This window comes from Heterocephalus glaber, unplaced genomic scaffold (genome assembly GCF_053883595.1).
Source record: "Heterocephalus glaber isolate CG9 unplaced genomic scaffold, H.glaber_assembly_v1.0 deba00001608, whole genome shotgun sequence".
Taxonomy (NCBI): domain Eukaryota; kingdom Metazoa; phylum Chordata; class Mammalia; order Rodentia; family Bathyergidae; genus Heterocephalus; species Heterocephalus glaber.
Window position 1 is genome coordinate 39,439,071 of NW_028258379.1, and position 22,662 is coordinate 39,461,732.

Below are 22,662 nucleotides of genomic sequence, written 5' to 3' on the forward strand. Positions count from 1 at the left end.
TAACGAATGACCCTGGGGGACATTGGTGCCTGGCACCCAGCAGATGCCGAGTAACGAGAGCGGCTGGTGCTGAGGGCCGGTCTGAGGCGTGGGCCCCCTGAGGGGGACACTCGCCACTCTGGGTCTTGGGTCAGGTGTAGGGACCTGTGTTCTGCTGCCCGGGCTTTGCTTTGTGTGCATGCTGGCACTGACCTGCAGCTCCTTCTCTATGTGGAGTTCGTTCCATCGGGAGATGACATCCTGCCCTGAACTTCAGGAATCTTGGTTATCAGTGCACATGTATTTTTCAAATGTCCTCTGAGTCAAACTAAGGTACATTCAGGGCATGGTCTAAGTATGATATATAGTTAAATAGTACAGACTTTTTTAAGATGAAGAATTTGTGAGGCTGGGATTTAGCTCAGAGGTGCTGCCACCTGCTGCACAAGTGCCAGGTCCTGAGTTCGATCCCTGGTACACAAAAAAGAAGAATTTGTGAGTTGAAGTAAGAAATGCCACGTACTTGGTGGGTTTCCCTTACTGCTGGCTCAGGAGAAAGTGGCAGTAGTGTAGCGAGCTTCCTTCTAGTACACGAGCTTCCTTTTGAACAGAGCCATGTGCAGTCGCCTGTCATTCTGCATACCCTGGGTGCCTGTGGATGCAGAGCTGCCTGGTTCCTCAGGCCAGAGGCTGGTTCCTAGGCAGCAAACCCTCTCAGGCAGCAGTGTTTACCGGAATCTTCTCTCTCAGCAAGGGATGGCCTGGAGGTGGTGAGACGTCCCGAACATGTCCATGCTCAGTGTCCGGAGAAGCCCCCAGGGGTGGCTGCCTTGGAGACGAAGCTCAGAGGCTCCTCCCTGGCCAGCTCGGCAGCCAGCGAGCCCCGGAGCAGGAGCAGCTCACTCGCCTCCACCGACAGCGGCTCCAGCCTGTTGCCGCCTGAGCCCCCAGCCGCCCCGGAGCCCAGCAAGGGTGGCCAGCCCACCCAACAGAGATTTAGTGCCATCAGCTTGGAGGACTTCGAGCAGGAGCTGGTCGTGAAGCCCATCAGGGTGAAGAGGAGGAGGAGGAAGAAGAAGCCAGGTATGTCTGTCCCTGGGTGGGCACGCATGTCTGCAGGCTCAGGAAAGGCAGCGACGGCCTCCCTGGGGAGCCTCCCCGCAGGATGTTCCATATGCTGGCAGAAAACATGCGTGCACACAAGAGCACACACATGCATACGTGGACAAGGCAGCTCTGGAAGGTGCGAGTGTCCACACCGGGGGCCGGGTTTTGTTTTCACTGTTTAGTTAAGATGTTGGCTTCTCCCTGGGGACCATGTTCTAGGCCCGAGATTCTGCAGCCCGAGGCGGGCCGTGGCCCAGGGGGAGGGAGATTGATGCCGGTGTGGCTGGGACATTTCACATTAGCACCAGTCTGTCACCAGTCTTGGGCTTGACATGGACCTCTTAAACCCTGCACCTCTTTTCGTGCCTGTTGGGCCTGTGGCTGAGGTCAGGACCGCATGCCAGGAGCCCGTGACCAGACCCTCTAGCACTTAATGGTGTTGTAAGCCTGGCCTGCTCTCTGCCCCTTCCCTCACCTCATGATCCTTCTGTCCTATGGAACATCTCCAAATCAGGACTGTTATTACTTAAGAGGCTTATTCTTTAATTTAAAGTATTTTTTCCTGGAGGAAAACTTTGTTTCTGGTTGTCTCTGGCTGTTCTGTAGTCGGCTCTCCCTGAGTGTTCTCCTTTTGAATTAGAAGGTAGAAGCAGTGATGCTGGTCCCAGCTCCCTGGAGCTGACTCCCTGCTCTGAGCTCCCTGGTGGCAGCCCAAGGTCTCTGAGCATAGACCAGCTGTCGGTGGCCTCAAGTATCCTGGGCAGCAGTGTGGACCAGCTGAGCACGGAGTCACCCGACCGGGAAACCAGCCTTGGAGGCAGCGAGGTGAATGGTGTCTTGCTGGAAAATAATGATGCTGAAACGTTTAGTGTCCTGGAGGTGCCTGAATCTGTCCCTGATGTACTGGATGAAGACGACGTTGCCACTGAACTTCCACAGTGTCACCTTGCGTGCAAGCTGGCGCCGCTCCCTGGGGTGTTGATGTTGCCCTTGCTCCCAAGGGACGGTGTGGAAGGTGGAAGTGACCAAGGACACAAAGAACATCCTGTTCCTGTGAACACTGAGCCCAGCCCCGGGCGAGTGCTCTGCCCAGGCCAGGCCAGCTCTGTCCAGACCCCCGAAGGGGAGGACGTGGAGGCCAAGGGCCCCCAGAGCCCCTCTCCAGAACCCCCGCTCCTGGACTTGCTCATGGCGACTCCCAGCTCCAGCTGCGCCCCAGCGGCAGCACAGTGGCTGTCAGAGATCCTGACTATAGAGGGCACGGAGCGGGCCAGCAAAGAACAGGATGGCCCCGACCACCTCAGCGCAGACCCCTGGCCTGCTGTCTCTGACAGTGACACAGGGGAGAAGGAAATGGCCACTTCCAAAGGTGACAGGGGTGGCGAGGGGACCCTGGTGACTCCCCTGATGACCTCCTCGGCGGTCAGCACCCACGAGCCTTGGCTCGAGCCGCCTTCCCAGGACCCAGGCTTGACATCCAGCGATGAGGAGGACATCTACGCCCACGGACTGCCGTCTTCCTCCTCAGAGACTAGTGTGACAGAGCTCAGAGCGGGTTGCTCCCTGCAGGACCTGAGCCAGCCAGGGACAGACGACCCCACCCTGCTCAAGTCGGATCAGGTGAGTGGTGGGATGGTCGGGCGGGGTCCATAACAACCAAGGCTCACTGTCCTTTTCTGCCTTCTTTTTTTGGGCAGTACTTGGGGTTGGACTCAGGGGTGCTCTATCATTGAGCGACATCCGCTGCTCTTTTCATTTTTTATTTTGAGACAGGGTCTTGCTAAATTGTGCAGACAGGACTCAAAGTTGTGATCCTCCTGCCTCAGCCTCCCTGAGTTGCTGGGATTATAGGCTTGCCCTGTTGCCTGGCACACTTCTCTTGTTCTTAAAGATTTCTTGGCAAGACCGATTATTTCCCTTTGTATAGAAAGCATTCATACTCCTGTTGCCAACTGGCAGGCCAAAGACCTTCTGAAGTCTGGGTTGGGGGGATTTCCAGAGCAGGCTCCTGAGCTACTGGCCCCACTCAGTGGCCGCTGTGGTGCAAGGCAGCACCTTGCTGTGCGCCCCTGGGCAGGGTACCTGGTGTGGTGGATGGAGATGGTGCCGGGACCTGCGGCTGTGACAGCTGCTGCCCCACCATGACCCTACGGTGGCCAGTCCCCGTGTGTGCCCAGACCGGGGAACAAGGAGGGGTTACTGACTGTGTGGGGACGTTTTATGTTAGAGAATAATTTTCTAAAGGTGCTTGCTCTCTGTAGTATGTTGTTACAGTGAGATGCACTTGGTTTCCAAACTACACCTTTTCTTTCCCCACACGGCTACGGGGTGCCTGGTGCTGACAGCGCAGCCTGTCCGCTTCGCCGTGTGCAGGGATGTGCTGTGCATGTCAGGAGGCCAGCATGCTTCTTCTAAGGCAAAACCGGGGGCCCTTGACCACTTCCCAAGGGGGACAGAGGCACAGCAGGTCCGTGAGTCCACAGGCCCCATGGAGAGTGGAGATCAGAGCAGGCCCAGAGCCTGTTCCACCCATGGGGCCTCCAAAGTCCACCATGCTGCTGCTCACTTGGCAAATGGGCTTCTGGCCCACACTGCTCTTCCCCTGGCTCCCAGCCGCTGCCCAGGCTCTGTCTGTGCCACAGCGCTGAAGGTAGCCATGTAGGCCTGCACTCGGGGCTCGGAGCCAGGTCGAGAGAGCCAGGTCCTTGGCCTGTGGCGCTGAGAGTTGTGCAGGAAGGATGTCAGAGCGTGGCAGGTCACAGGTCTTCCTGGGAGCCAGCAGTGCCGGCCAGCAGGCTCTGAGCAGGGCCAAGTTCGGGATGAGCCTGTGTGGCTCCGCCAGACCCTTTCAGCCAGTTGTTCCCACTGCTGGCTTTTGGGGTGACAGTACCACAAGCACAGCCCTGTCCCCCTCGTCGGGCTCACGCTGCATCCTTGTTCTGTCAGTTTGCAGAGAGCTGGATGGGCTACTCCGGCCCTGGCTACGGCATCCTCAGCCTGGCAGTCTCTGAGAAGTACGTCTGGTGCCTGGACTACAAGGGTGGCCTGTTCTGCAGCGCGCTGCCGGGGGCCGGGCTGCGCTGGCAGAAGTTCGAAGACACTGTCCAGCAGGTGGCGGTGTCGCCTTCAGGTGGGCCTCCAGTCGGGCACTGGGATCTGGGATGGAGCCCAAGGTGCCAGAGTCGCTCCCTTCCACCCCACTTAGGAGGATCACAGCTATTCAGTTAGAGTTTGGAGATTTTATTAATTGTGAGAGCACATGAAGGTATTTCTGTAAACCATATGATAGTTTGAATAGTGAGGGTCTTTAGTGATACTAACGTACTCTGCTTTTCTAAAAATGTACTTCTGTTTGTTGTTGTCTCTGGAGCTGCTGAACTCAGGAGGCCTGGCCTGGGCACATGCGGGGTGCACTCCAATGGCTCAGCTTCCCTTCTAGAAAGCCTTCAATGAGCTGCGGGCTCTGGGTGACTGATGTATGCCCAGATGCGGAAGGGAACACTCTTCCTGAGCACAGCGTCATTAAGTGCTTCAGGGGTCGCAGCAATACTTCCTGAAACCCCTCCTTTTCTGTCCAAATCTGCATTTGCTCCTTCGGTCTTTATTTTCTTTCCTCGCCCTCCTTCCCTCCATCCCTCCATCCTTCTGTCCGTCTCTGCCTGCCTTCCTTTCTCTTTTAGTTTCTTTTTAATAGTCCTGGGGATCAAACCCAGGCACCCCACCAGCGAGCTATACCCCCAGGCCTCTATTTTTTTTTTCATTAAGTTTATTGGTACAGTTTAGGGATACAATACAGTCACATTCATCACTGGGATCTTGTACCTTTACATGATGTATCTTGGTTCTTATTTTTTTCCCTTCCCCTGCCCTCCCTTCACCTCTCTTATTTATTTATTTATTTATTTATTTATTTATTTATTTATTTATTTATTTATTTATTTTTGGTACCGGGGATTGAACTAGGACCTTGTGCTTGTGAGGCAGGCGTGGTGCCACCACCTCTCTTATTTTGAGACAAGGTCTCACTAAGTTTTTAAGGTGTTTTTTATAAAAAAAGATTTATTAGGACATTATGATATAGTACATAAAACACTGAACTACTGGACAAGGCATCCTTTCAAATGTGATTCCATTGTACAATTGCATAGCTTCCCCACAAAACCTCATTATCAAGTGGTATTTAAATCCTGCAGTATGAGTACTGTACTCTTCATACAACACACTCAGCTTATTGTAGAGTGTAGAAAGCACTTCTGCCTCTTCTGGCACTCAGACTTTTAATCCTCCTGCCTCAGCCTGTCAGAGTTTTGGGGTCACGGGTGTGTGTCACCATGCCCAGATTGCTTTTCCTTAGTGCTGGCCGCTTTTCTTTTTTCCAGGGTGGCGGGGCAAGTAGACCAGAAGCGTGTGTGTGTGCGTGTGTGTGTGTGTGTGTGTGTGTGTGCACGTGCACGTATGTGTGTGTTTCCATGTGTGTTGGACCTTGAGAACACAGTTCCTTGTGAGGACACAAGCACAGAAGCTGGCGGGATCTGAGTCTGCGCTTGGATCCGTCCTCTCTAACTCCACTGTGAATGGCCCTTAATCACCCTCTTCCCTGTCACTAGTTGGTTCTGCACTATTCTGCTTGCTTTCACTGCTTGCTTGAAAGCTACTTTTCTCACGAGACTGGCTGAGGTAGCAGTCCACCTATTAGCTGGCATCTTGGATTGAGTTTTCCTGTCTTTGCTATCACCTGTGGCTTTGTCCCCCAGCCATTCAGAAGCTGGTGCTCTCCTGGTTGTAGTAAGCACTGTGTGCTCCTGCTGCCCTGGGTGGAGATCTCTGCCTGAGCTCAGTGTCCTGATCAGCTTCCAGGGGCACCAGAGCCCTGTGACATTCAGGGGTGCCCTGGGCACAGCAGCCTGACAGACTGTCTAGGCCGCCCCTGCTCACCCTGGGTCGTCTGCTGCTGCTTCGCCCTCCCATCTGGGCCTGGGCCACACCTACCACCTGCTGTGTCCTCTGACTTCCTTCTTCATCTGTTGGTCAGAATCCCTTTCTGCGTGAAAAACTCCCAGGTGTGTCCCTTTTGTGCATCTCTGCCTTTGGCTGGCCCAGATGTAGCCCTTCCCTTTGGTTCCTGGAAGGAAGCCCTCCCTCAGATGCTCCCTGGGTGCTAGCTGTACAACAGCATGTTGTTTAGACCCTCGCCTGTAGCAGGGTGTAGCCTGTAATCTCAGCACTCCGGAAGTTAAGGCAGGAGGATCCTGTGAGTTCAGGCCAGCCTGAATAGCAAGACCTTGTCTCAAAAAACCAAAACAACTCTTCAGACCTTTAATGCCACTGCTCTTCTTGTGCCCCTGCTGTGAGAGTGGGCGATGTGGCAGCCCAGGTGCAGCATACCTCTTCGGACCTCCAGCCTTGGCTCAGTCCTGTGAGGCAGCGATGGGGCTTGGAGGGTGCCGAGGTGAGTGGCACTGACCCCGAACAGCGTGGGTGGTGGCGGAAGCTCAGACCTCTGCCCCCGCTGGCGTGGAAGCAGCAGGTGTGTTTGGAAATCTCTTGCACAGGATGCAGGTCTCTGTACAGCAACTCTGACGCTTGTCCTGCAGTGAGTGAAGGTTTGTTTCCCCAGGAGCCCTGCTCTGGAAGATCGAGCAGAAGTCCAACCGTGCTTTCGCGTGTGGGAAAGTTACCATCAAGGGCAAGCGGCACTGGTATGAAGCACTGCCCCAGGCCGTGTTCGTGTCCCTGAGCGACGACACGGCCTGGATCATCAGGACCAATGGTGACGTGTACCTGCAGACAGGTGAGAAGCACCACACTCACAGGCACTCGCTTCAGAGGCTCGAGATGATTTCAGTAAAACATTTCTAGAATGAGTATGTGGAATTATTAGCAGCTCTCTGCTGCTGGTGCAGATTGGGGCTGGACCAAATTTAGAGTAAGAATCCCTAGGACCTTTTAGTAGGGTGCAGAGCAGAACCTCCTTCTCCTCGTGGCTCAGCACTGAACGTCACACACCCTTCAATGTCCAGCGGTGCAGGTGAGGATGACAGAAGGGCCCTCAGAGCCCTTTCCCCAGGTGACTGGGTTTTCTTCAGCTGGGTCAAAGCCCAGCTCCCGGGTACACATTTACATGTGGGTCGGAAAAAATGAGAAGTAATTTGTTCTCGATGGCAGTTAACTTGTCCTGGGAAACTACCCTTAGGGAAACCACCCTTAGGGAAACCTTTAGCTGCTAGAAGTGGCACAGTGGGACTTGTTTATTTAAGAAATAAGCTGTAATGAACGTCCATGTTTGTGTGTATCCGTCCTCGCTGGGAAGGACAGGGCAGGAGTCCTGCCTGGGCTGCCAGGGCCCCAAGGTTTATGTGCCGTGCTCTCTTCCGCCATTCAGTACTGCTGACAGGGCGCATGCTGAGGTCTCTGGTGGCTGCCATTGGGCCTGGCCCTGGAGAGTGAGCATGCCTGCTCCTCTGCCCCTGTGCCCAGCCTGCAGTATGCTCAGTGGGCAATGGGCAGCCCGGCCACCTGGTGAACCAAGTGCTGGTCCAGGCTCTTGGGTCCTCCTTGGGTCCTGAGTCTTCCTTAAGTGAAGAGAGCACCCCGAGCCCCTGTACCTCCAGTGCCCAGGACACTGGATGTGCATGTAGGAGAGCGCATGCTGTTGGCCCAGGATAAGGAGCGTCCCCTCCCACTAGGATGAATGGCTTCAGGCGAGCCAGGCCCTCCAAGGCCTGCTATCAGGAGTCTCTGGGGCCCGCCCCAGGATGTGTAATAAGAAGGCCTTCAACTCCAGCTTGGGAGGCTGAGGCAGGGGGATTGCAAGTGTGAATTCAGCCTGGGCAATTTAGTGACCAACAAGACCCTGTCTCAAAATAAAGAAAACATAAAGTAGGGCTGGAATATAGCTCAGTCAGAGGCCCGGGGTTCAGTCCCCAGTGCGTGCTGGTGGGTGTGGTCCTGCAGGTGACTCCCATTAATGGAGAGTGCCCTGGGTGCTCTGTGATACAGCAGAGGCCTCAGGCAGGCTGAGGCTGTGGGACACAGGGTTTGCCAGCCCTCTGCCTTCGGAGTGGCTTTTGAGCTCATTCAGACACATTACTGAGAGGCCAAAGGTGGCAGGAGAAAGAGCCCTGGACAGGGGCCTGGGACCCACAGCCTTGCAGTGTGCCAGCAAGAAGCCAGGAGTTGGCATTCACAGTGGGACCCGACCCTACAAGGGCAGGCGAGGGGAGGCCCCACAGCGGCTGGGTGACTCTGTGCCTGGGCTTCCCTGTCCACCCTCGGAGCCTCAACCCCCAGGACAGCAGGGCATCTGCACTGTGTTCCTTTGGTTTGCGGTGTCTGAGAGCGCCTTAGACAGGCCTCATGGTGAAGCGCAATCTAACCTTTCTGTGTTGACTGAACTGTAAAAAGAAAAGGCGCTCCTTGAGAAAGAACATAACAAATCACACACACACAGCCGGAAGCACTGGTGCCGGAGGGGAGGAGGACGTGACAGTCTCGGCTCCTCCCTTGCCGCAGGCCTCAGCGTGGATCGCCCCTGCGCCCGCGCTGGGAAGGTTGACTGTCCCTACCCGCTGGCCCAGATCGCTGCCCGGAACTGCGTGGTGTGGGCGCTGACAGAGCAGAGGGCCCTGCTGTACCGCGAGGGCGTGAGCAGCTTCTGCCCCGAGGGGGAGCAGTGGACATGTGACATCGTCAGGTATGCGTCCGGCCTGTCTGCTCCTCCTCCCCGTGCAGTCACCTTGACTCTCCTCCAGCCCCAGAGGTCCAAGGGAGAAGAGCGCTCGAGGTGACCCAGCTGACCTGTAGCCGGCCGGGGCCCTGGGGCACCTCTGCCTGCAGCCTGCCCGTGGGGCCCTTGAGCAACCCCAGTGCTTCGGTCACCCTTCTCATAGTGGCCTCCATTCAGAGCACCTGTGCTCAGTCACTGAGTTCCATCCAGGGTCTGAGATGGGTTGGGTGTGGGTACTTTTTGTGTGTTCATCCTACTCAGTTGGAATTGTTATCTGAACTGTAATTTATTAGTTTACTTTCTACCGTTTTAAGATTTAGTCTTTAGGCAGATGGAGTGACACCTGTCAGTAATCCCAGCACTCTGGGAGGTTAAGGCAGGAAGATCATGAGTTTGAGCCCAGCTTTGGCAACTTAGTGAGACCCTGTATCAAAATAAAAAGGGCTGGGAATGTAGCTCAGTGTGAAGGGCCTGGGTTCAATCCCCAGTACAAAGGAAAAAAAGGTCCTTAGAAAAATCAGATCTGGATGATTTTGATCTTGGTTTGAATGTAGCAGTCTTGAGCCTTCAGGGAGACCCGCGCTGGGCTTGGGGACCAGGATGGCTGAAACTCAGCCTACTTCACAGACTGCTGGGCTAGGGAGTACCTCCTAACTGGCAGTGCAGGGAGTACAGAGAGTCCTGGGCAAGACATGGAGCATGTGGGGAGGTAGCTGCCCGAGTACTACATGGAGCCTCTAAACTGAGGATGCCTGGACAGGGCAGGAGTAGGGCAAACAGAGGTAGTGTCTCCCTGGGGACAGCTGCCTGGCACAGCCTGGTGTGCGGGGAGTGTGCAGCCACTTCCTTGGGGAAGGAGGCAGTGGAGAGGTGGGCTCACGTGTGGGCCGGGATGCTTTCAGCACCTCCTCCTTTTGTCTTGGAACCGGTCCTCACCTTCCCAGCCTGCACTCAGTCTTTGACAAGCTGCCACACGCCTGGGTCATCTACACTGCCCCGCAGTGTGACTAGACCACGCCTCCTCCTTGGTGTTTGCCAGCCTGGTCCCAAGTGCCGGCCAAGCCTCTCTGGCCAAGTCACCAGCAACACTGGCGGGTGACACTGGGGCTGACTCCATGCTCTCCTGGTTTTTCCAGTGAAAAGCAAGCCCTGGAGCCTGTCTGCATCACTCTCGGGGACCAGCACACCCTCTGGGCGCTGGACATCCGGGGAAAGCTGTGGTTCAGGACCGGCGTGGTGCCCAAGAAGCCGCAAGGAGACGATGACCACTGGTGGCAGGTAGGTGCCGGCCCCCTGCAGAGGCGCTGTCCTCCTTTCTGCCCCTCTGCCTCCTTCAAGGACTGAGTCGATCAGCAGTGCTCATGTCCACTCTGTGCCGGGTTAGACTTTCAGAGTTAAGGCCTTTTCATAGGAAGGAGCTTGCAGAGATTTCTTTGCCTAAACCGTGCCCGTGCAGACTGCCTTTGCATTTCCTGTGGTGGTACTTGGGCTTGTGTCATACAGGCTGGGTACCAGTGCCCTCTGGCGATGATGGTGTTTCCTTCTGAGCAGCCTGCTCTAAAGAGACTGGACAGACTCTAGGTTCGCAAACCCAACCCACAGTAACATCTCCCCATCTCCCTGTGCTTGAGAGGCCTCGCATGAGGGTGTCTCCACAAAGGAGAATTCCCTGTGTGACAGGACCATCCACAGGCTCGTTCTGTGTGGCCTAGTCCTACCCAGTGGCCTGGATGGGTTTTCCAGGAGCATGTGCATTCCTCTCCCCACCAATGTCACCTTAGTGGCTCACCTCCACAGTGGCTTGGGGTTGCTCTGACTACTGTGAGTTTCGCGACGTCTTCCGTTTCCTGTCTCTGTAGTCCAGGTTTTTTGTCTCCTCAGGCCTGCCTCTTTGAGGTTTGTCTTCCATTGGTTGTGCTGCATCTGAGAAAATAAGTTGTGTCGATGAACACTTGTATCAAACATAAGTATCTCTGATTGACACGCAGGTATTATCTGGTGAAGTTACACAAGAGACTTTAAAATCCCGTCTGTGTACTTATAACCCCGTATACCCCAAGTTCTGTTTCTGTATCAAGAAGAAACTAGGCACCATTTTGGCATTGTACTTCAGGGAGGTTTAAGTTGACAGCCACCTGAGGAATGTGGAGCAGTTATTTCAGTCCCCTGAGAGTGGTCTCCCTGTAGTGCTGGGGCCAGCATTGGGTTGACTACTAAGCCTCCTCTCTGCCAGCCTGCACATCCGGGTGTGGGGACCGAGTCTGTCACAGAGGTGGCCTGTGGCCTCAGCTGTGTCCGCTACCCGGTTAGATGAGTGACATGTGCAGCACAGTCCTGGGGAAGGACCCAGCTGCCTGAGCTGCCTACCATACAGCAGTGCTGCTGGAGCGCACGCTGGCTCCCAGGCCGAGGAGACCTCAGGAGGACTGCTGTGGTCTGGAGCCTCTGGGCCCTCCTGTGAGTCCTTCCGCAGGCCAGGCAGGCAGTGTCTGTGCATGGAACTACTGACTTCTATGACAGTGGCCTTTCGTTTGCTTGGTCGCTCTGTTGCTCTGTCACTGGAGACCCAGGGCTGTGGGTGTGGCAGTGCCTTTCCTGCCTCGCTGACCGAGAGGCCTCTGCTCATCTGCTCCCTGCAGGTGAGCATCACCGACTACGTGGTGTTTGACCAGTGCAGCTTATTCCAGACCATCATCCATGCCACGCACTCGGTGGCCACAGCGGCCCAAGCGCCCGTGGAGAAGGTGGCGGACAAACTGCGCATGGCATTCTGGTCCCAGCAGCTTCAGTGCCAGCCCAGCCTGCTGGGGGTGAACAGCAGCGGCGTCTGGATCTCCTCAGGCAAGAACGAGTTCCATGTCGCCAAGGGAAGTCTCATAGGTGGGTGAAGGTTTTTGACTTCATCGTGGCTTATGGACAGCTTTGTTTTATTATTTTATTTTAGTTTTAGCAGTGTTCAGGATTAAACCCAGGGCCTCACTCAACATTTAAAGGAGTGCTTTCAAGATCTCGGCTTGAAAAGATCGCATCGTGCTGGTGGGCAGAAGCGCCTGTAGTGGGGACATTCTCTGCTTCGTGATCATTCTCGCTCCCTTTTCCTTTCTAACCTGCCATTCCCGAGGCTTGGGCCTGGCATCTAGAGAATGTATAGTCAGCTTCCTGTGGGAACCAATTATGGTAGAAGAAAAGCAAATGGAGCTTATTTGTCATAATTTTACATATAAGTGCAAAACATCCACCAGGCCCACAGAGCCCAGTGTGAAGAAAGAGTCCCATTTCCTGGAGGGAAAATTATGGCCACTGTAGAACAAGCAAGGCATGGCCAGGTCCAAGAATGAGCTGGGGTTTATTTCTGTGAGGGAACCCTGGTTTCTGAGTTCCCCGGAGCCGCCCCTGCCCTGCACGGTGCACTGCAGACGGTGCCCGCAGCTGCGGGTGACAGGCCGCGCCTACTGAGGGACACCAGCTCTGCTGTGCCAGGCTCCAAAGGCCAGCTGTGGTCCGGAGCGAGACTCTGAAGTGTTACCATTGCTTTCTTCCCTTCACTCACCCTCCCTCGTCATTCTCTCCAGGCACCTACTGGAGTAATGTCGTTCCCCGGGGGACAGCGTCTGCGACAAAATGGGCCTTTGTGCTGGCTTCTGCGGCTCCCACCAAGGAAGGTTGGTCCGTGCTCGCTGTGTAGGGTTGAACATTCAGGCTGCGGACTGCCTGTGGCCTGGTGGGTTTCAGGACACGGCAGTGTAGCCCTCCGCCTGGGGGACATGGTAGCACCCTGGCCAGCTGCCCTGCAGGCTGGGCCACTGCAGTGGGTAGGCGAGGATGGGGTGTGGAGCTGCCCTGAGGCAGGGTGTCCCTGGAGGAAGGGACTGCTAGCCACCGTGACCTCCAGGGGCAACTGCAGGGCCATAGCTTCTTGGGCACCCTCCCACTTGCCCCAGAGAATTCTTATGCTGGCTGCTGGCAGCCTCTGACTCACCTGAGTCCCCACTGTCCCCTGTGCAGAGTCCACAGCCCCTCAGGACAAGGACGGGGCTTTGCAGTCAGAAGAGGCAGTACTGGCACCCCAGTAGCTGGGATGTGGGATGTTAGGTGACCTGGCTGGGAAGAGGCCGGAGCCTCCGCCTAGAACCACACTGCAGGTTAATCTAGGTGATGCTGGGAAGTCTGTGAGGAGAGAAAGCAGCCTGCTTAGCTCAGCTGCCAGTCCCCAGCAATCGGGACATGCCCAGAACAGTGCTCACTTAACCATAGCTCATCTGGACCACAGTTCTGCCAGGAACCTCTGTACTTGGCTGTTTCCTGAGATTCACCCAGGTGCATTTGGAAGTGACACCTGCCTTGCAGTGACGGGAGGCCACGTTCTGTGTGTGACCCACCCTGTGGTGCTGACGGGCAGGGTGCTGCAGGCATCTCACTGCCTCCACTTCGGCAGACTTTCCCCTGAGGGACTCGGCATGCAGAAGCTTAAATCCCAAAGTGCATCTGGCCACAATTTTGAGATAATGTCTTGGATTACATACTGTAACCAGGGTTTGAAGTTCCCAAGGGTTGTTTGCGTTTTAAATGATTCTCCTCCTAGCCCTGAGGATTCTACTAAAGTTGTGAAGGGACGGGAGAGGGGGACTCTGAGGCGAGGATGGGAAGAGCAGGCTCTCTCCGGCAGCCTGCTGCCAGCCCTGGTGCTCAGCCAACGGGGCGCTGTGGTGTGACCTGCCAAGGAGGGGCCGACCCCAGCTTCCCCAGGAACAGAGTAGCAGTCCTTTCCTCTTGGTGAAGTTTAGGGTTCTGCACAAAGACTTCCCTGAGGCCTCTGTGTAAAACTCCCAGCCTGACGTAAGTAGGAGGTTGAGTCACCAAGCCAGCACTGTGGCCTTCACGACGTCTCCCCAGCCCTCTTGCCACTTCTTTCCCTGCCTTGGCTTGGTCGTGGGCCCCCATGTGGGGACTGGCGAGGAGCAGCTGGCGTCTGTGGCCACGCCAGGTGTCTGCCTGAAGCACAGGCTGCTGCAGCTCAGTGCAGGTGGTGCCGTGACAAACAGTGCTCTTCCGCAGGGAGCTCCCTGTGGCTGTGCCAGAGCAGCAAGGACCTGTGCAGCGTCAGCGCCCAGAGCGTGCAATGCCGGCCATCCACAGTGCAGCTGCCGCCCGACGCCGAGATGTGCGCCTACGCCGCCTGCCAGGATGCGCTGTGGGCCCTGGACAGCCTCGGGCAGGTGTTCATCCGCACGCTGTCCAAGAGCTGCCCCACCGGCATGCACTGGACGAAGCTGGACCTCTCCCAGCTAGGTAGGGCATGGGGTCACACTGCCCTGGGGTGCGTCAGGGTGTCCCTGACAGATGGGCGACTTTCAAGATCATGATGTCAGTGGCTGCATTTCTGGAGCCTGAATGGCCACTCCCAGGCTAAATGCACCTCCTCTTAAAGGAGCTTCCCTTCCCGTGCCATGGGGCCTGCAGGGTTTTCAGGACCCGGGGTATCTGCGGCTGTCCAGGAGTTGCATGAGGGACCCCTAGTGCAGCTGCCTCTGTCCGTCTGAGTGGGACAGAGCCCTGTAACCTTTAAATCTTTAAATCTGAAGACTCGGTAGCCTCAGGACTGGCTCAGCACCTCGTGTCCCCACACCCAGTGTGGGGAGCCGCTCGTGCTGGGACTGTGGGCGCTTGCTCGGCCAGTTCTGTGCTGCTGGTGACTGCTCACCTCTCCATCTCCCCCAGAGCGAGCGCAGGCTTAGCAGTGTGGCGCCATCTGGGAATAATTCATTCATAGTCCAAGAAATGGTACACTCGCCCCACAACATTGGGTAAACCCTCGGTGGATGTGGGGCTCCGGTGTGGTTTGTCTGAAGCCGCAGGCCACAGCAGGCAGCTCCCAGGGCCAGGAGAGCCTTCAACTCGCAGCAGTTCCGTTAGGGTTTCCCATGTGATTCACTGACAGCCAAGCTGGGTGCACACCTATAATGCTAGCACTTAGGAGGCTGAGGTAGGGGGATTGCTGCAAGTTCAAGGATAGGCTGGATATGTAGTGAGTTCAAGGCCAGTCTGGACTGTATAGTGAGACCCTGTCTCAAAAAACCAAAGCAGGCCGGGGATTTAGCTCAGTGGTTTCGCTGCCTGCTGCACAAGCGCAAGGACCCGAGTTCGAGCCCCGGTACCAAAAAAAAAAAAAAAAACCAAACCAACCCACTGATGACCAGTATTTCATGAGCTTGACTCAGACAACTGTTTAATGTGTGAGAACTCAACCAGATGTGTTCACAGTAAAACGACAGAGTGAGAGGGAGGCCTGGCTGTGCCCCCTACTCCGGCCCCTCCTGTCTTGGTGTCCCTCCACCCGTAACTCAGGCACCACTCGGAGCCCCCGGGCCAGGCTGGCAGTGCTGAGCTGCTTGGCCAGTAGCAGCTTTCTGTGGCTGCTGGGGGAGAGAGGGGCTGGATGGCGTCCCACTGTGCCCTCTACCGTAGACTCAAACCCTGTGCCACAACTGGGGTTTCCTTCTGTGTTGGGCCCCACGCCCATCTTTCGGTCCTCTGGTCGGCCCCCTTCTTGCTTTCCGGGACCATTTCCCCTCTGGCCCCATCCCTGACCATGGCTGACCAAACGACCTGCGGCTGGTGTGGCCAGGACAGCGTTCTACACAAATAACTAAGTCAAATGCTGCTTTAAAATTAAATGAAAGGAATGCTTCAATTAATTAATAGCTGGCTACTGAACTCAGTTGTAAAGATTGAATATGGAATTCAGCAGTGATTTATTATAATCGTGGTTTTTTTTTAAGAAAATATGCCTCATTTAGCAGATTTTTAAGATGCTCATAACTTTTCATTTCCCAGTGTGTATAAATATGCATTATGTCGGGCATTGGACTGTTTAACAAACTGATGTCATCTGTAGTTTAATTCATCTGATCACAGCATGTAACAAAGAAATATTCAGTGTTAGTTTATGCCTCTAGGTAGCAAATAGGCTTGTATAGTAATTTATGTAGAATGGTGTTTTATAAATAAAGCACCAAGTAAATGCTATTTTTTGTTCTAAAACAGATATTTAAAAAGTAATCATAGAGGGGAAATGTCTGCTTTGTTGAATAAAGTAATTTAAAACCTTTTTTTTTTAACAGTAGAAACAAAAACACCAAGCAAAGGCAGAGAAATGTCAGTGTGCCTATCATTCTGTGAGGTTACACTTTAGTGACAAGCCCAGGACATCGGTGGCCTCCCACAGGACAGTCGCATCATCTTCTAGGGTTTTATGGCTGGGGTCGAGGCCTTGGAAAGGCTTCTGGGGTTGTAGACTCGGTCCTAAGCGCAGCAGTATTCAGAGGTGGCCTCATGATTGCCCAAGGGGGGCTCTGATGTCCTTGGTGGTGGATCCATTGGTAGATTCGTCATTTGATGGCATTATTGGGAGGAGATGGAAACTCAGGCAGTGGGGCATTGCTGGATGGGGCGGGGCACCAGGGTGAGGCTTTGAAGACCACTCCTGTCTCTGGGCCCCTCCTCCCAGGCTCTTGGTGGCCTCTGTGCTTCCTGGCCACCATGAGGTGAGCAGCTATCCTCTTCCACACCCTCCTGCCTCCGCCATGATGCTCCTGCCTTGCCTTGGGCCTGGAAGCCATGGAGCCAGCTGACTGGACTGAAGCCAGGACCAAAATAACCTTTTCTCCTATAAGCGGCTCTTCCCAGATGATGTGTCACAGCCACTGAAACTTGGGGACATGCAGGGTGGGTTCCCCAGGCAACACCTGATTGCACCTGCTCCCCTCTGAGGTGGCGCCACGAGCTTGTGCTGCAGGAGCGAGGAGCTAACAAGGCCCCAAGGTGACAGACATTGCCCCTCATAGCCCGCTGCCAGAGTCACTCACCCCGCTGGATACAGAGGGCCTGGGGCGGGAGCAGGCCATGCTGCATCCCTGTGAGCAGGCTGGTGAAGCATGGGAAGAACTCCTCAAAAGCCCCTGGTGAAGCTTCCTGCCCTTGGCCTTGCTCTTCGGTTCAGAACTGGCGGGGTCACAATGGATGTGTGACCCCCCCAGGTCCTGCTGAGGGGTGGAGCCAGCGTGTCCCTGTCACTGAGTGACCGTTAGCGTGCTTGACGGCTTCCCTGCATCCAGGCAGGATGAAGACTCCGCGTAAAGGTGCCTGTTAGGCACCGTTGTGTCTCAGCTTCTGCTGGAGTTTCCTGCCAAAGGCGCTTTGTCTCCGCTGGTACCAGTCTTTGCTTCTGTAGTGCAGACTTCCGGAGGCTGTGTCGGCTCCCAGTAAGACGTCCTGTGCAAGATCGAGGCAGGAGGAGGTGCCGAAAATCTGAGCGTGACAGGAGTCATCATCCTTAGGGACTGGACAAAAGCATCCAGTCTGGCCGTCCCGGCTTGGGGTGGTGGCACACACCTGTAATCCCAGAGCCCTGCTCTTCAGGTATATGCCCTTACCGAACCTGTGTACGTTCTTCACCACACTTGCATACAGTGGGACATGGTGATGCACACCTGTAGTCCCAGCACGAAGAAGCTGAGTCAGGAAGATTGCAAATTTGACCAAAGTCCAGGCAACTTAGTGACTTAGTGAGATCCTGCCTCAAAATAAAAAGGGCTGGGAGTGTAGCTCAGGGAGGGGTCCCTGGGCTCAATCCCCAGTACTGCTAAAGAGGGGAGGGGAGGAAGGAGACAAGGAGGAAGGAAGGACTTGTACCTACATCTTTCCTCTTGTATGCTTTTGTTCCTGGTACTGGAGATTGAGTGAGGGACTGGCTCTCTACCACTGAGCTATACCCCAGCCCTTTTTATTTTGAGGTTGAGGCAGGGTCTTGCTCGGTGTGGCTAAGCTTCCCAGCTGGGCTTACAGTTGCAGTCCTCCTGCCTTGGCCTCCCAGAGTGCTGGGTTCCAGGTGTACACCCCTGCACCTGGCTCACACCACCTTCTGGCTGTGCCCCAAAGTTAAAACGACCCATCAAAACAGTTTCTCATCAAAAAGCAGTTAAGAAAATGAAAATGTTCGGCTGGGGATTTAGCTCAGTGGTTCTGCCGCCTGCCTCGCAAGCACAAGGTCCCGAGTTCGATCCCCAGTACCAAAAAAAAAAAAAAAAGAAAATGAAAATGCAAGCCCCGGATTGGACAGAATGCAGAAAGAATCCCTCCAACTCTTGTCTAATTGGAGGACAGTTCCGTTTTCAAAGTGGCAGAAGAGGTGACCAGATGCCGCATAGAAGATGCGTGCGGGTCCCTCACAGGCAGAGGAAAGCAGTCGCAGCGGCATTTGCTAGTGGAGAAAGAGGCGCTAAAGCTGTGACAAGATGTGACTTCATGCTGCTGGAAAGGCGCCCCCCCCAGGCCCTGCTGCTGTGCACATGGGCCAGCACCCTGAATGTCCACACAGTGCGTGTTCACCAAGAATCCCACAGCAGCTTCACCCCTGAGAGCAGGGAGTGGAAAGAGCTCACAGATGGCGGAGGCACCAAGCGTGGCATGTCCGTGCGGTGGCGTGGGGCTCAGCCACCAGGGGACACTGTACTCCAATCCCGTGTGGGGAACCTTCAGGATGACGGGCCTCCCCTCTGCTGGCGGGAGTCAGTGTCGCATCAGCTCAGGGCAGAGGCCATTGACAGGAGGGGACCAGAGGGAACCAGGATGAGTTGCTCTGGGAGATGTACTCACCAAAGGCAATGGGACGTGAACCCTGACTGGGATTTGCAGTCTGTCAGCCTTGCCCGTCAGAGGAGCCGGGCTGACCCAGGCTCAAACCTGATGTCCAGACTGTGCCTCCAGGCTGGGCCCCTGCCAAGCCGCTCCAGGGCTGGGCCTGGTGGCCACTGTGTAAACCAGACACAATGATAATGATGATAATGATAACCCTGCCGGCGCCACTGCTGCAGGGTGTAAAGGAGGGTGTGGAAGGGAGTTGCTGAGAGCTTGTCCTCCTGAGGAGCCATCAGCTGTGGTGCTTTTGCGAGGCAGGCTATTACCAAATGCAATTTCTTTTCCTTTCTTTTTGTTTGAGGCAGGGCTTGCTGGGCATGGGACCTCGGCTCTGTGCACCTCCCAGATAGCTAGCACTGAGCTACTCACCAGCCTTTAATTTCTCTTCTTTGAAGTCTCTTCCTGTATCTTTTCATCTTAGGATTAATTAACAAAAATATAAAGTGATCTTAGTTCATCTTAATTTTCATCGGGCCCAAGATCATCAGTACAGGGAGTCCTGCCCCAAGTCCACACCTGACCAGGAGCAGTGGCCTGTCAGGCAGAGCCAATGTGGGGCCCGGGCTGAGACATGCATCCCACCTCATGCTCCGGGCACGGGTGACTACTCTGCCCACAGCATAGGAGGCACCAGGTGGCGCCAGGGAGGTGGCAGAGCAGCTAGAGACCTTCACGACTCCCTGCCTGCGTGCTCTCACCCCTGGCCAGGTGCACACCCACCACAGATGGACTACTGCTCGTCAGCAGCACTGCCAGGGTCAGTGGCCAGCACAGCCTCCCCTAAGTTCAAATTAAACTTCAAGAATGTAGTTACAGTGTAGGTTCCTTTCCTGCATTTGTCTGTAGGAGCCGTAAAGCTGACCAGCTTGGCGTGTGGGAACCAGCACATCTGGGCCTGTGATTCCAGGGGCGGAGTTTACTTCCGGGTCGGGACCCAGCCTCTGAATCCCAGCCTGATGCTCCCAGCCTGGATCACCATCGAGCCGCCCGTCCAGGTAGGTGACGTTCCCCAGAGGTACAGCAGGAGCTTCGAGGGTGTGGATGCTGGGCAGAGGCCCGCGGCCACCCCTCAGGCCCCAGCACAGGGCCACTCCCAGGGCCGGAATCTGAACCAATTGTTAAGGATCGTTGGAGTAAACGCTTGAGTTTCTCCATCTGAAAGTAAAAATATTTACATATGACTTTTTTCAAAATGAACCTTATTTTTTTCCAAATCAAACAATACCAGGTGGGTATGATGGCACTTGTCCATAATCCCAAAATGCCGGGAGGCTGAGGCAGGAGGCTCAGGAGTTTGAGGGCAGCCTAGGTTCTATAGGAACTCAAAAAATAATTTGAAAAAGAAAAATCAAAGAACATTCAAAGGTGTGAAGAAGGCACAAGTGAGCTAAAATGTGGCAGACGTGTGTCTTGTCAGTGTCCCATGAGCGCCTCTCTAGGCGTCAGAGTGTCTGCTTCCTCCGAGCTGCTGCTCACCTCTGCACTGCCCCTGCTGGATTTCCGTCCACAGATCTCAAGCAGAGGTCTGGTTTCTGCACGGTTCAGATGCCTCTGCAGGGCCAGGGATGTAGCTCAGTGGTGCTGCCGCCTGCCGCAAGTGCAAGGTCCTGAGGTGGATCCCCGTACCAAAAAAGGAAAAAGAGGTAGAGTTTACTTAAACAAACAAACAGATGCCTCTGGAGACCTGTGGGTGTGGCTCCTAGGCTTGCGTGTCCCACTGGAGTCTGTGACCGGGGCTGTGGCTTCGTGAGAGCCTTCTGCTCACACTCCTGCTACTCCCCAGCTGTGACTATTGGAGAAGCTGTGCAACTGCCACGTGTGGAGGTGGCAGTGGCAGTGTGAGGTCCCCCTGCAGGGGAGCAGGAAGGCGACCTAGAGCGGGGTAAATGCCTGTGCTCCCAACTGTCCATTTGGGGGGTGAGGACGAGGCCGCAGAGGTGGAGGGACACGAGGTGCATCTGTGCACCTATGGTGACACCATCAGGCATGTGACACATATGCGCAGTCCCAGCTACTCTGAGGCTGAGCCAGGAGGATCTCTTAAGCCCAGGAGTTGGAAGCCAGCCTAGGCAACATAGCCAGACCCTGTTTCAAAAAACAAATAAAAAATCTGGCCTAAGTGCCAAGGAAGCCATGCACCAGTGGGTGTGGCCACAGCTGGGGCCTCCTCTTCGAGTTACAGGAGGGCGAGCACAGCACTCTGTGGATTATGAAGCACTGTCCCTGTGGTCATGTGTCAGGAACTGCGACCCACACACGTGGCAGTGTGTCACCAGGCATGAGAGGGTCACCGACCTTGTCAGCAGCAGTTGTGCAGTGACAGTGAAAGCAAGCTAGCACACGGATGACCCTCTACCGGCCCCAGAGCCCTCCTGAGGAAGGAAGGAGGGATAAGTAAGTGCCTCGCCACGTGGTCCAGGGAGCCCACGTGCCCAGTGTGAACGAGTCCCTGGGTTCAGTCCCCAGCTGTGTGATAGACTCCACTGCCTGGGGTTGGAACAGTTTCATCACACAGAAGAGAGACCCTGCCCTGAGGGCATCACAGCCCTGCATGGCCCTGACCTAGTTTCTGTTCATGGATTTCCTATTGCACACTTCCTATAAACGAAGTCCCACAATATGTGACCTTCTTTATCTGGCCCCTTTCTGAGCACTGTGTATTCAGAGTTTCGTCCATGCTGTGGCACCTACATATCCACTCCTCGTTGCTCTAACAAGGAATGTTCCTGATAACGCTACATGGACATTTATTCATTTAGCAGCTGATGCACAGGTGGCTTTTTTCTGTGTTCAGGACACTTCGCAATCTGCTGTGAGCATTTGTGGACAAGTGCTTGGGAGGACGTGTTTTCCATTCGGTTAGGCTGATGCCTACAAGCAGAATTGCAGGCACTGTTGCCTAATCCAGTGTCATAAAGACGTATACGTGTGTTTTTAGGAGTTTTATAGTTTTGATTCTTCCATTTAGATATTTTATGCATTTTGAGTTAATGTTGTTTATGCTATGAGGTAGGTGCCCAGATTCATTCTTTACTCATGGGTATCAGTTGTACTGATGTTGTTTATTGAAAAGACTGTTCCCTCCCCATTAAATTATCCTGACACTTTTGTCAGCATCTGTTGATCATAGGCAGAGGGCTTTGTCCCTGCACACTTAGCTCTGCCCCGTGACCTGTATGCACTGTCTTGCATGCTCAGCCTTGTTATAATTTTGAAATCTGGAAATCAGAGTTCAACTTTTTCAAGATTGTTTCGACTACTCATAGTCCCTCCTATAACCATGTGAATTTTCAACTATTTGTTAATTTCTGAAGAAAAAGAAAAAGCCAACTGGAATTTCAGCAGGAAAAGCCCTGACCACAGATGGGAAAAGTGTTGGCGTCTAACCGGGACCGGCCCTTGCAGTCTGTGAGCTGCCTTTCCATTTATTTACATCTTTAATTTCCCTCAGCAGTGTTTCACAGTTTTCAAAATATATGTTTTACACTTTGGTTAAAGTGACTCCTAAGGTATTTTTTGGGATGCTAACATGGAATAATATGGAATTGTTACTTTCAGATTGTCCATTGACAGTATAGATTTTGGTTTTTATTTATTTTTTTAGGTTTGTTTTTTTGTTTTGGTTTGGAGCTGTTGGTTTGTTTTTGAGCCAGGGTCTCACTACGTAGTCCGTAGTCCAGGCAGGCTGGCCTTGAACTTGTGATCCTCCTGCCTCAGCTTCCCAAGTGCTGGGATTATGGGTGTGCGCACACACACACACACACACACACGCACGCACACACACACACACACACACACACACACCCCGCACCTGGCTGATTTTTGTATGTTGATCCTGTGTCTTGCAACCTTACAAAACTTGTTTATTTATTTATTTATTTATTTATTTTGGACTGAGCTGCTGCTCATAGAACAAAAGTAGCAGCAGGTTTTTATTGATGTGCCGAGGCGGGGGAGAGTTCAGTAATTTCCGTTAGCCAAAGGCAGGGTTCCAAAAGATGTCTCTTCCCACAATGGACTTGGACCACTGGGTGACCAAGGGGTTGAGTTTTCTCGTATCTGGTGTCGCCGCCCTTCGTGAACCATCCCAACCCTGCACACAGTGGGCGGATGCAATGGGCGGATGCACGGCAGGTTCTCATAGGGCTGCGGAG

The 22,662-nt window shown here is 54.4% G+C and overlaps 1 protein-coding gene across 6 annotated transcripts in view; it reads left to right on the plus strand.

The window, feature by feature from the left end:
* The window catches only part of Tecpr2 (tectonin beta-propeller repeat containing 2), a 75,999-nt gene that overhangs the window by 32,980 nt on the left and 20,357 nt on the right, over positions 1 to 22,662 (plus strand). For 5 of the 6 annotated variants that reach the window (XM_004836916.4, XM_004836917.4, XM_087195604.1 and 2 more), the window contains exons 8-17: positions 730 to 1,062; positions 1,727 to 2,706; positions 4,033 to 4,216; positions 6,704 to 6,877; positions 8,599 to 8,779; positions 9,949 to 10,090; positions 11,452 to 11,692; positions 12,385 to 12,474; positions 13,868 to 14,101; positions 19,355 to 19,503. In XM_004836916.4, coding sequence (XP_004836973.2) covers positions 730 to 1,062; positions 1,727 to 2,706; positions 4,033 to 4,216; positions 6,704 to 6,877; positions 8,599 to 8,779; positions 9,949 to 10,090; positions 11,452 to 11,692; positions 12,385 to 12,474; positions 13,868 to 14,101; positions 19,355 to 19,503 — 2,708 coding nt within the window. Of the gene's footprint in view, positions 1 to 729; positions 1,063 to 1,726; positions 2,707 to 4,032; positions 4,217 to 6,703; positions 6,878 to 8,598; positions 8,780 to 9,948; positions 10,091 to 11,451; positions 11,693 to 12,384; positions 12,475 to 13,867; positions 14,102 to 17,042; positions 17,231 to 19,354; positions 19,504 to 22,662 lie in introns of those variants that run through there. The other variant, XR_015445181.1, reaches the window with a different exon arrangement.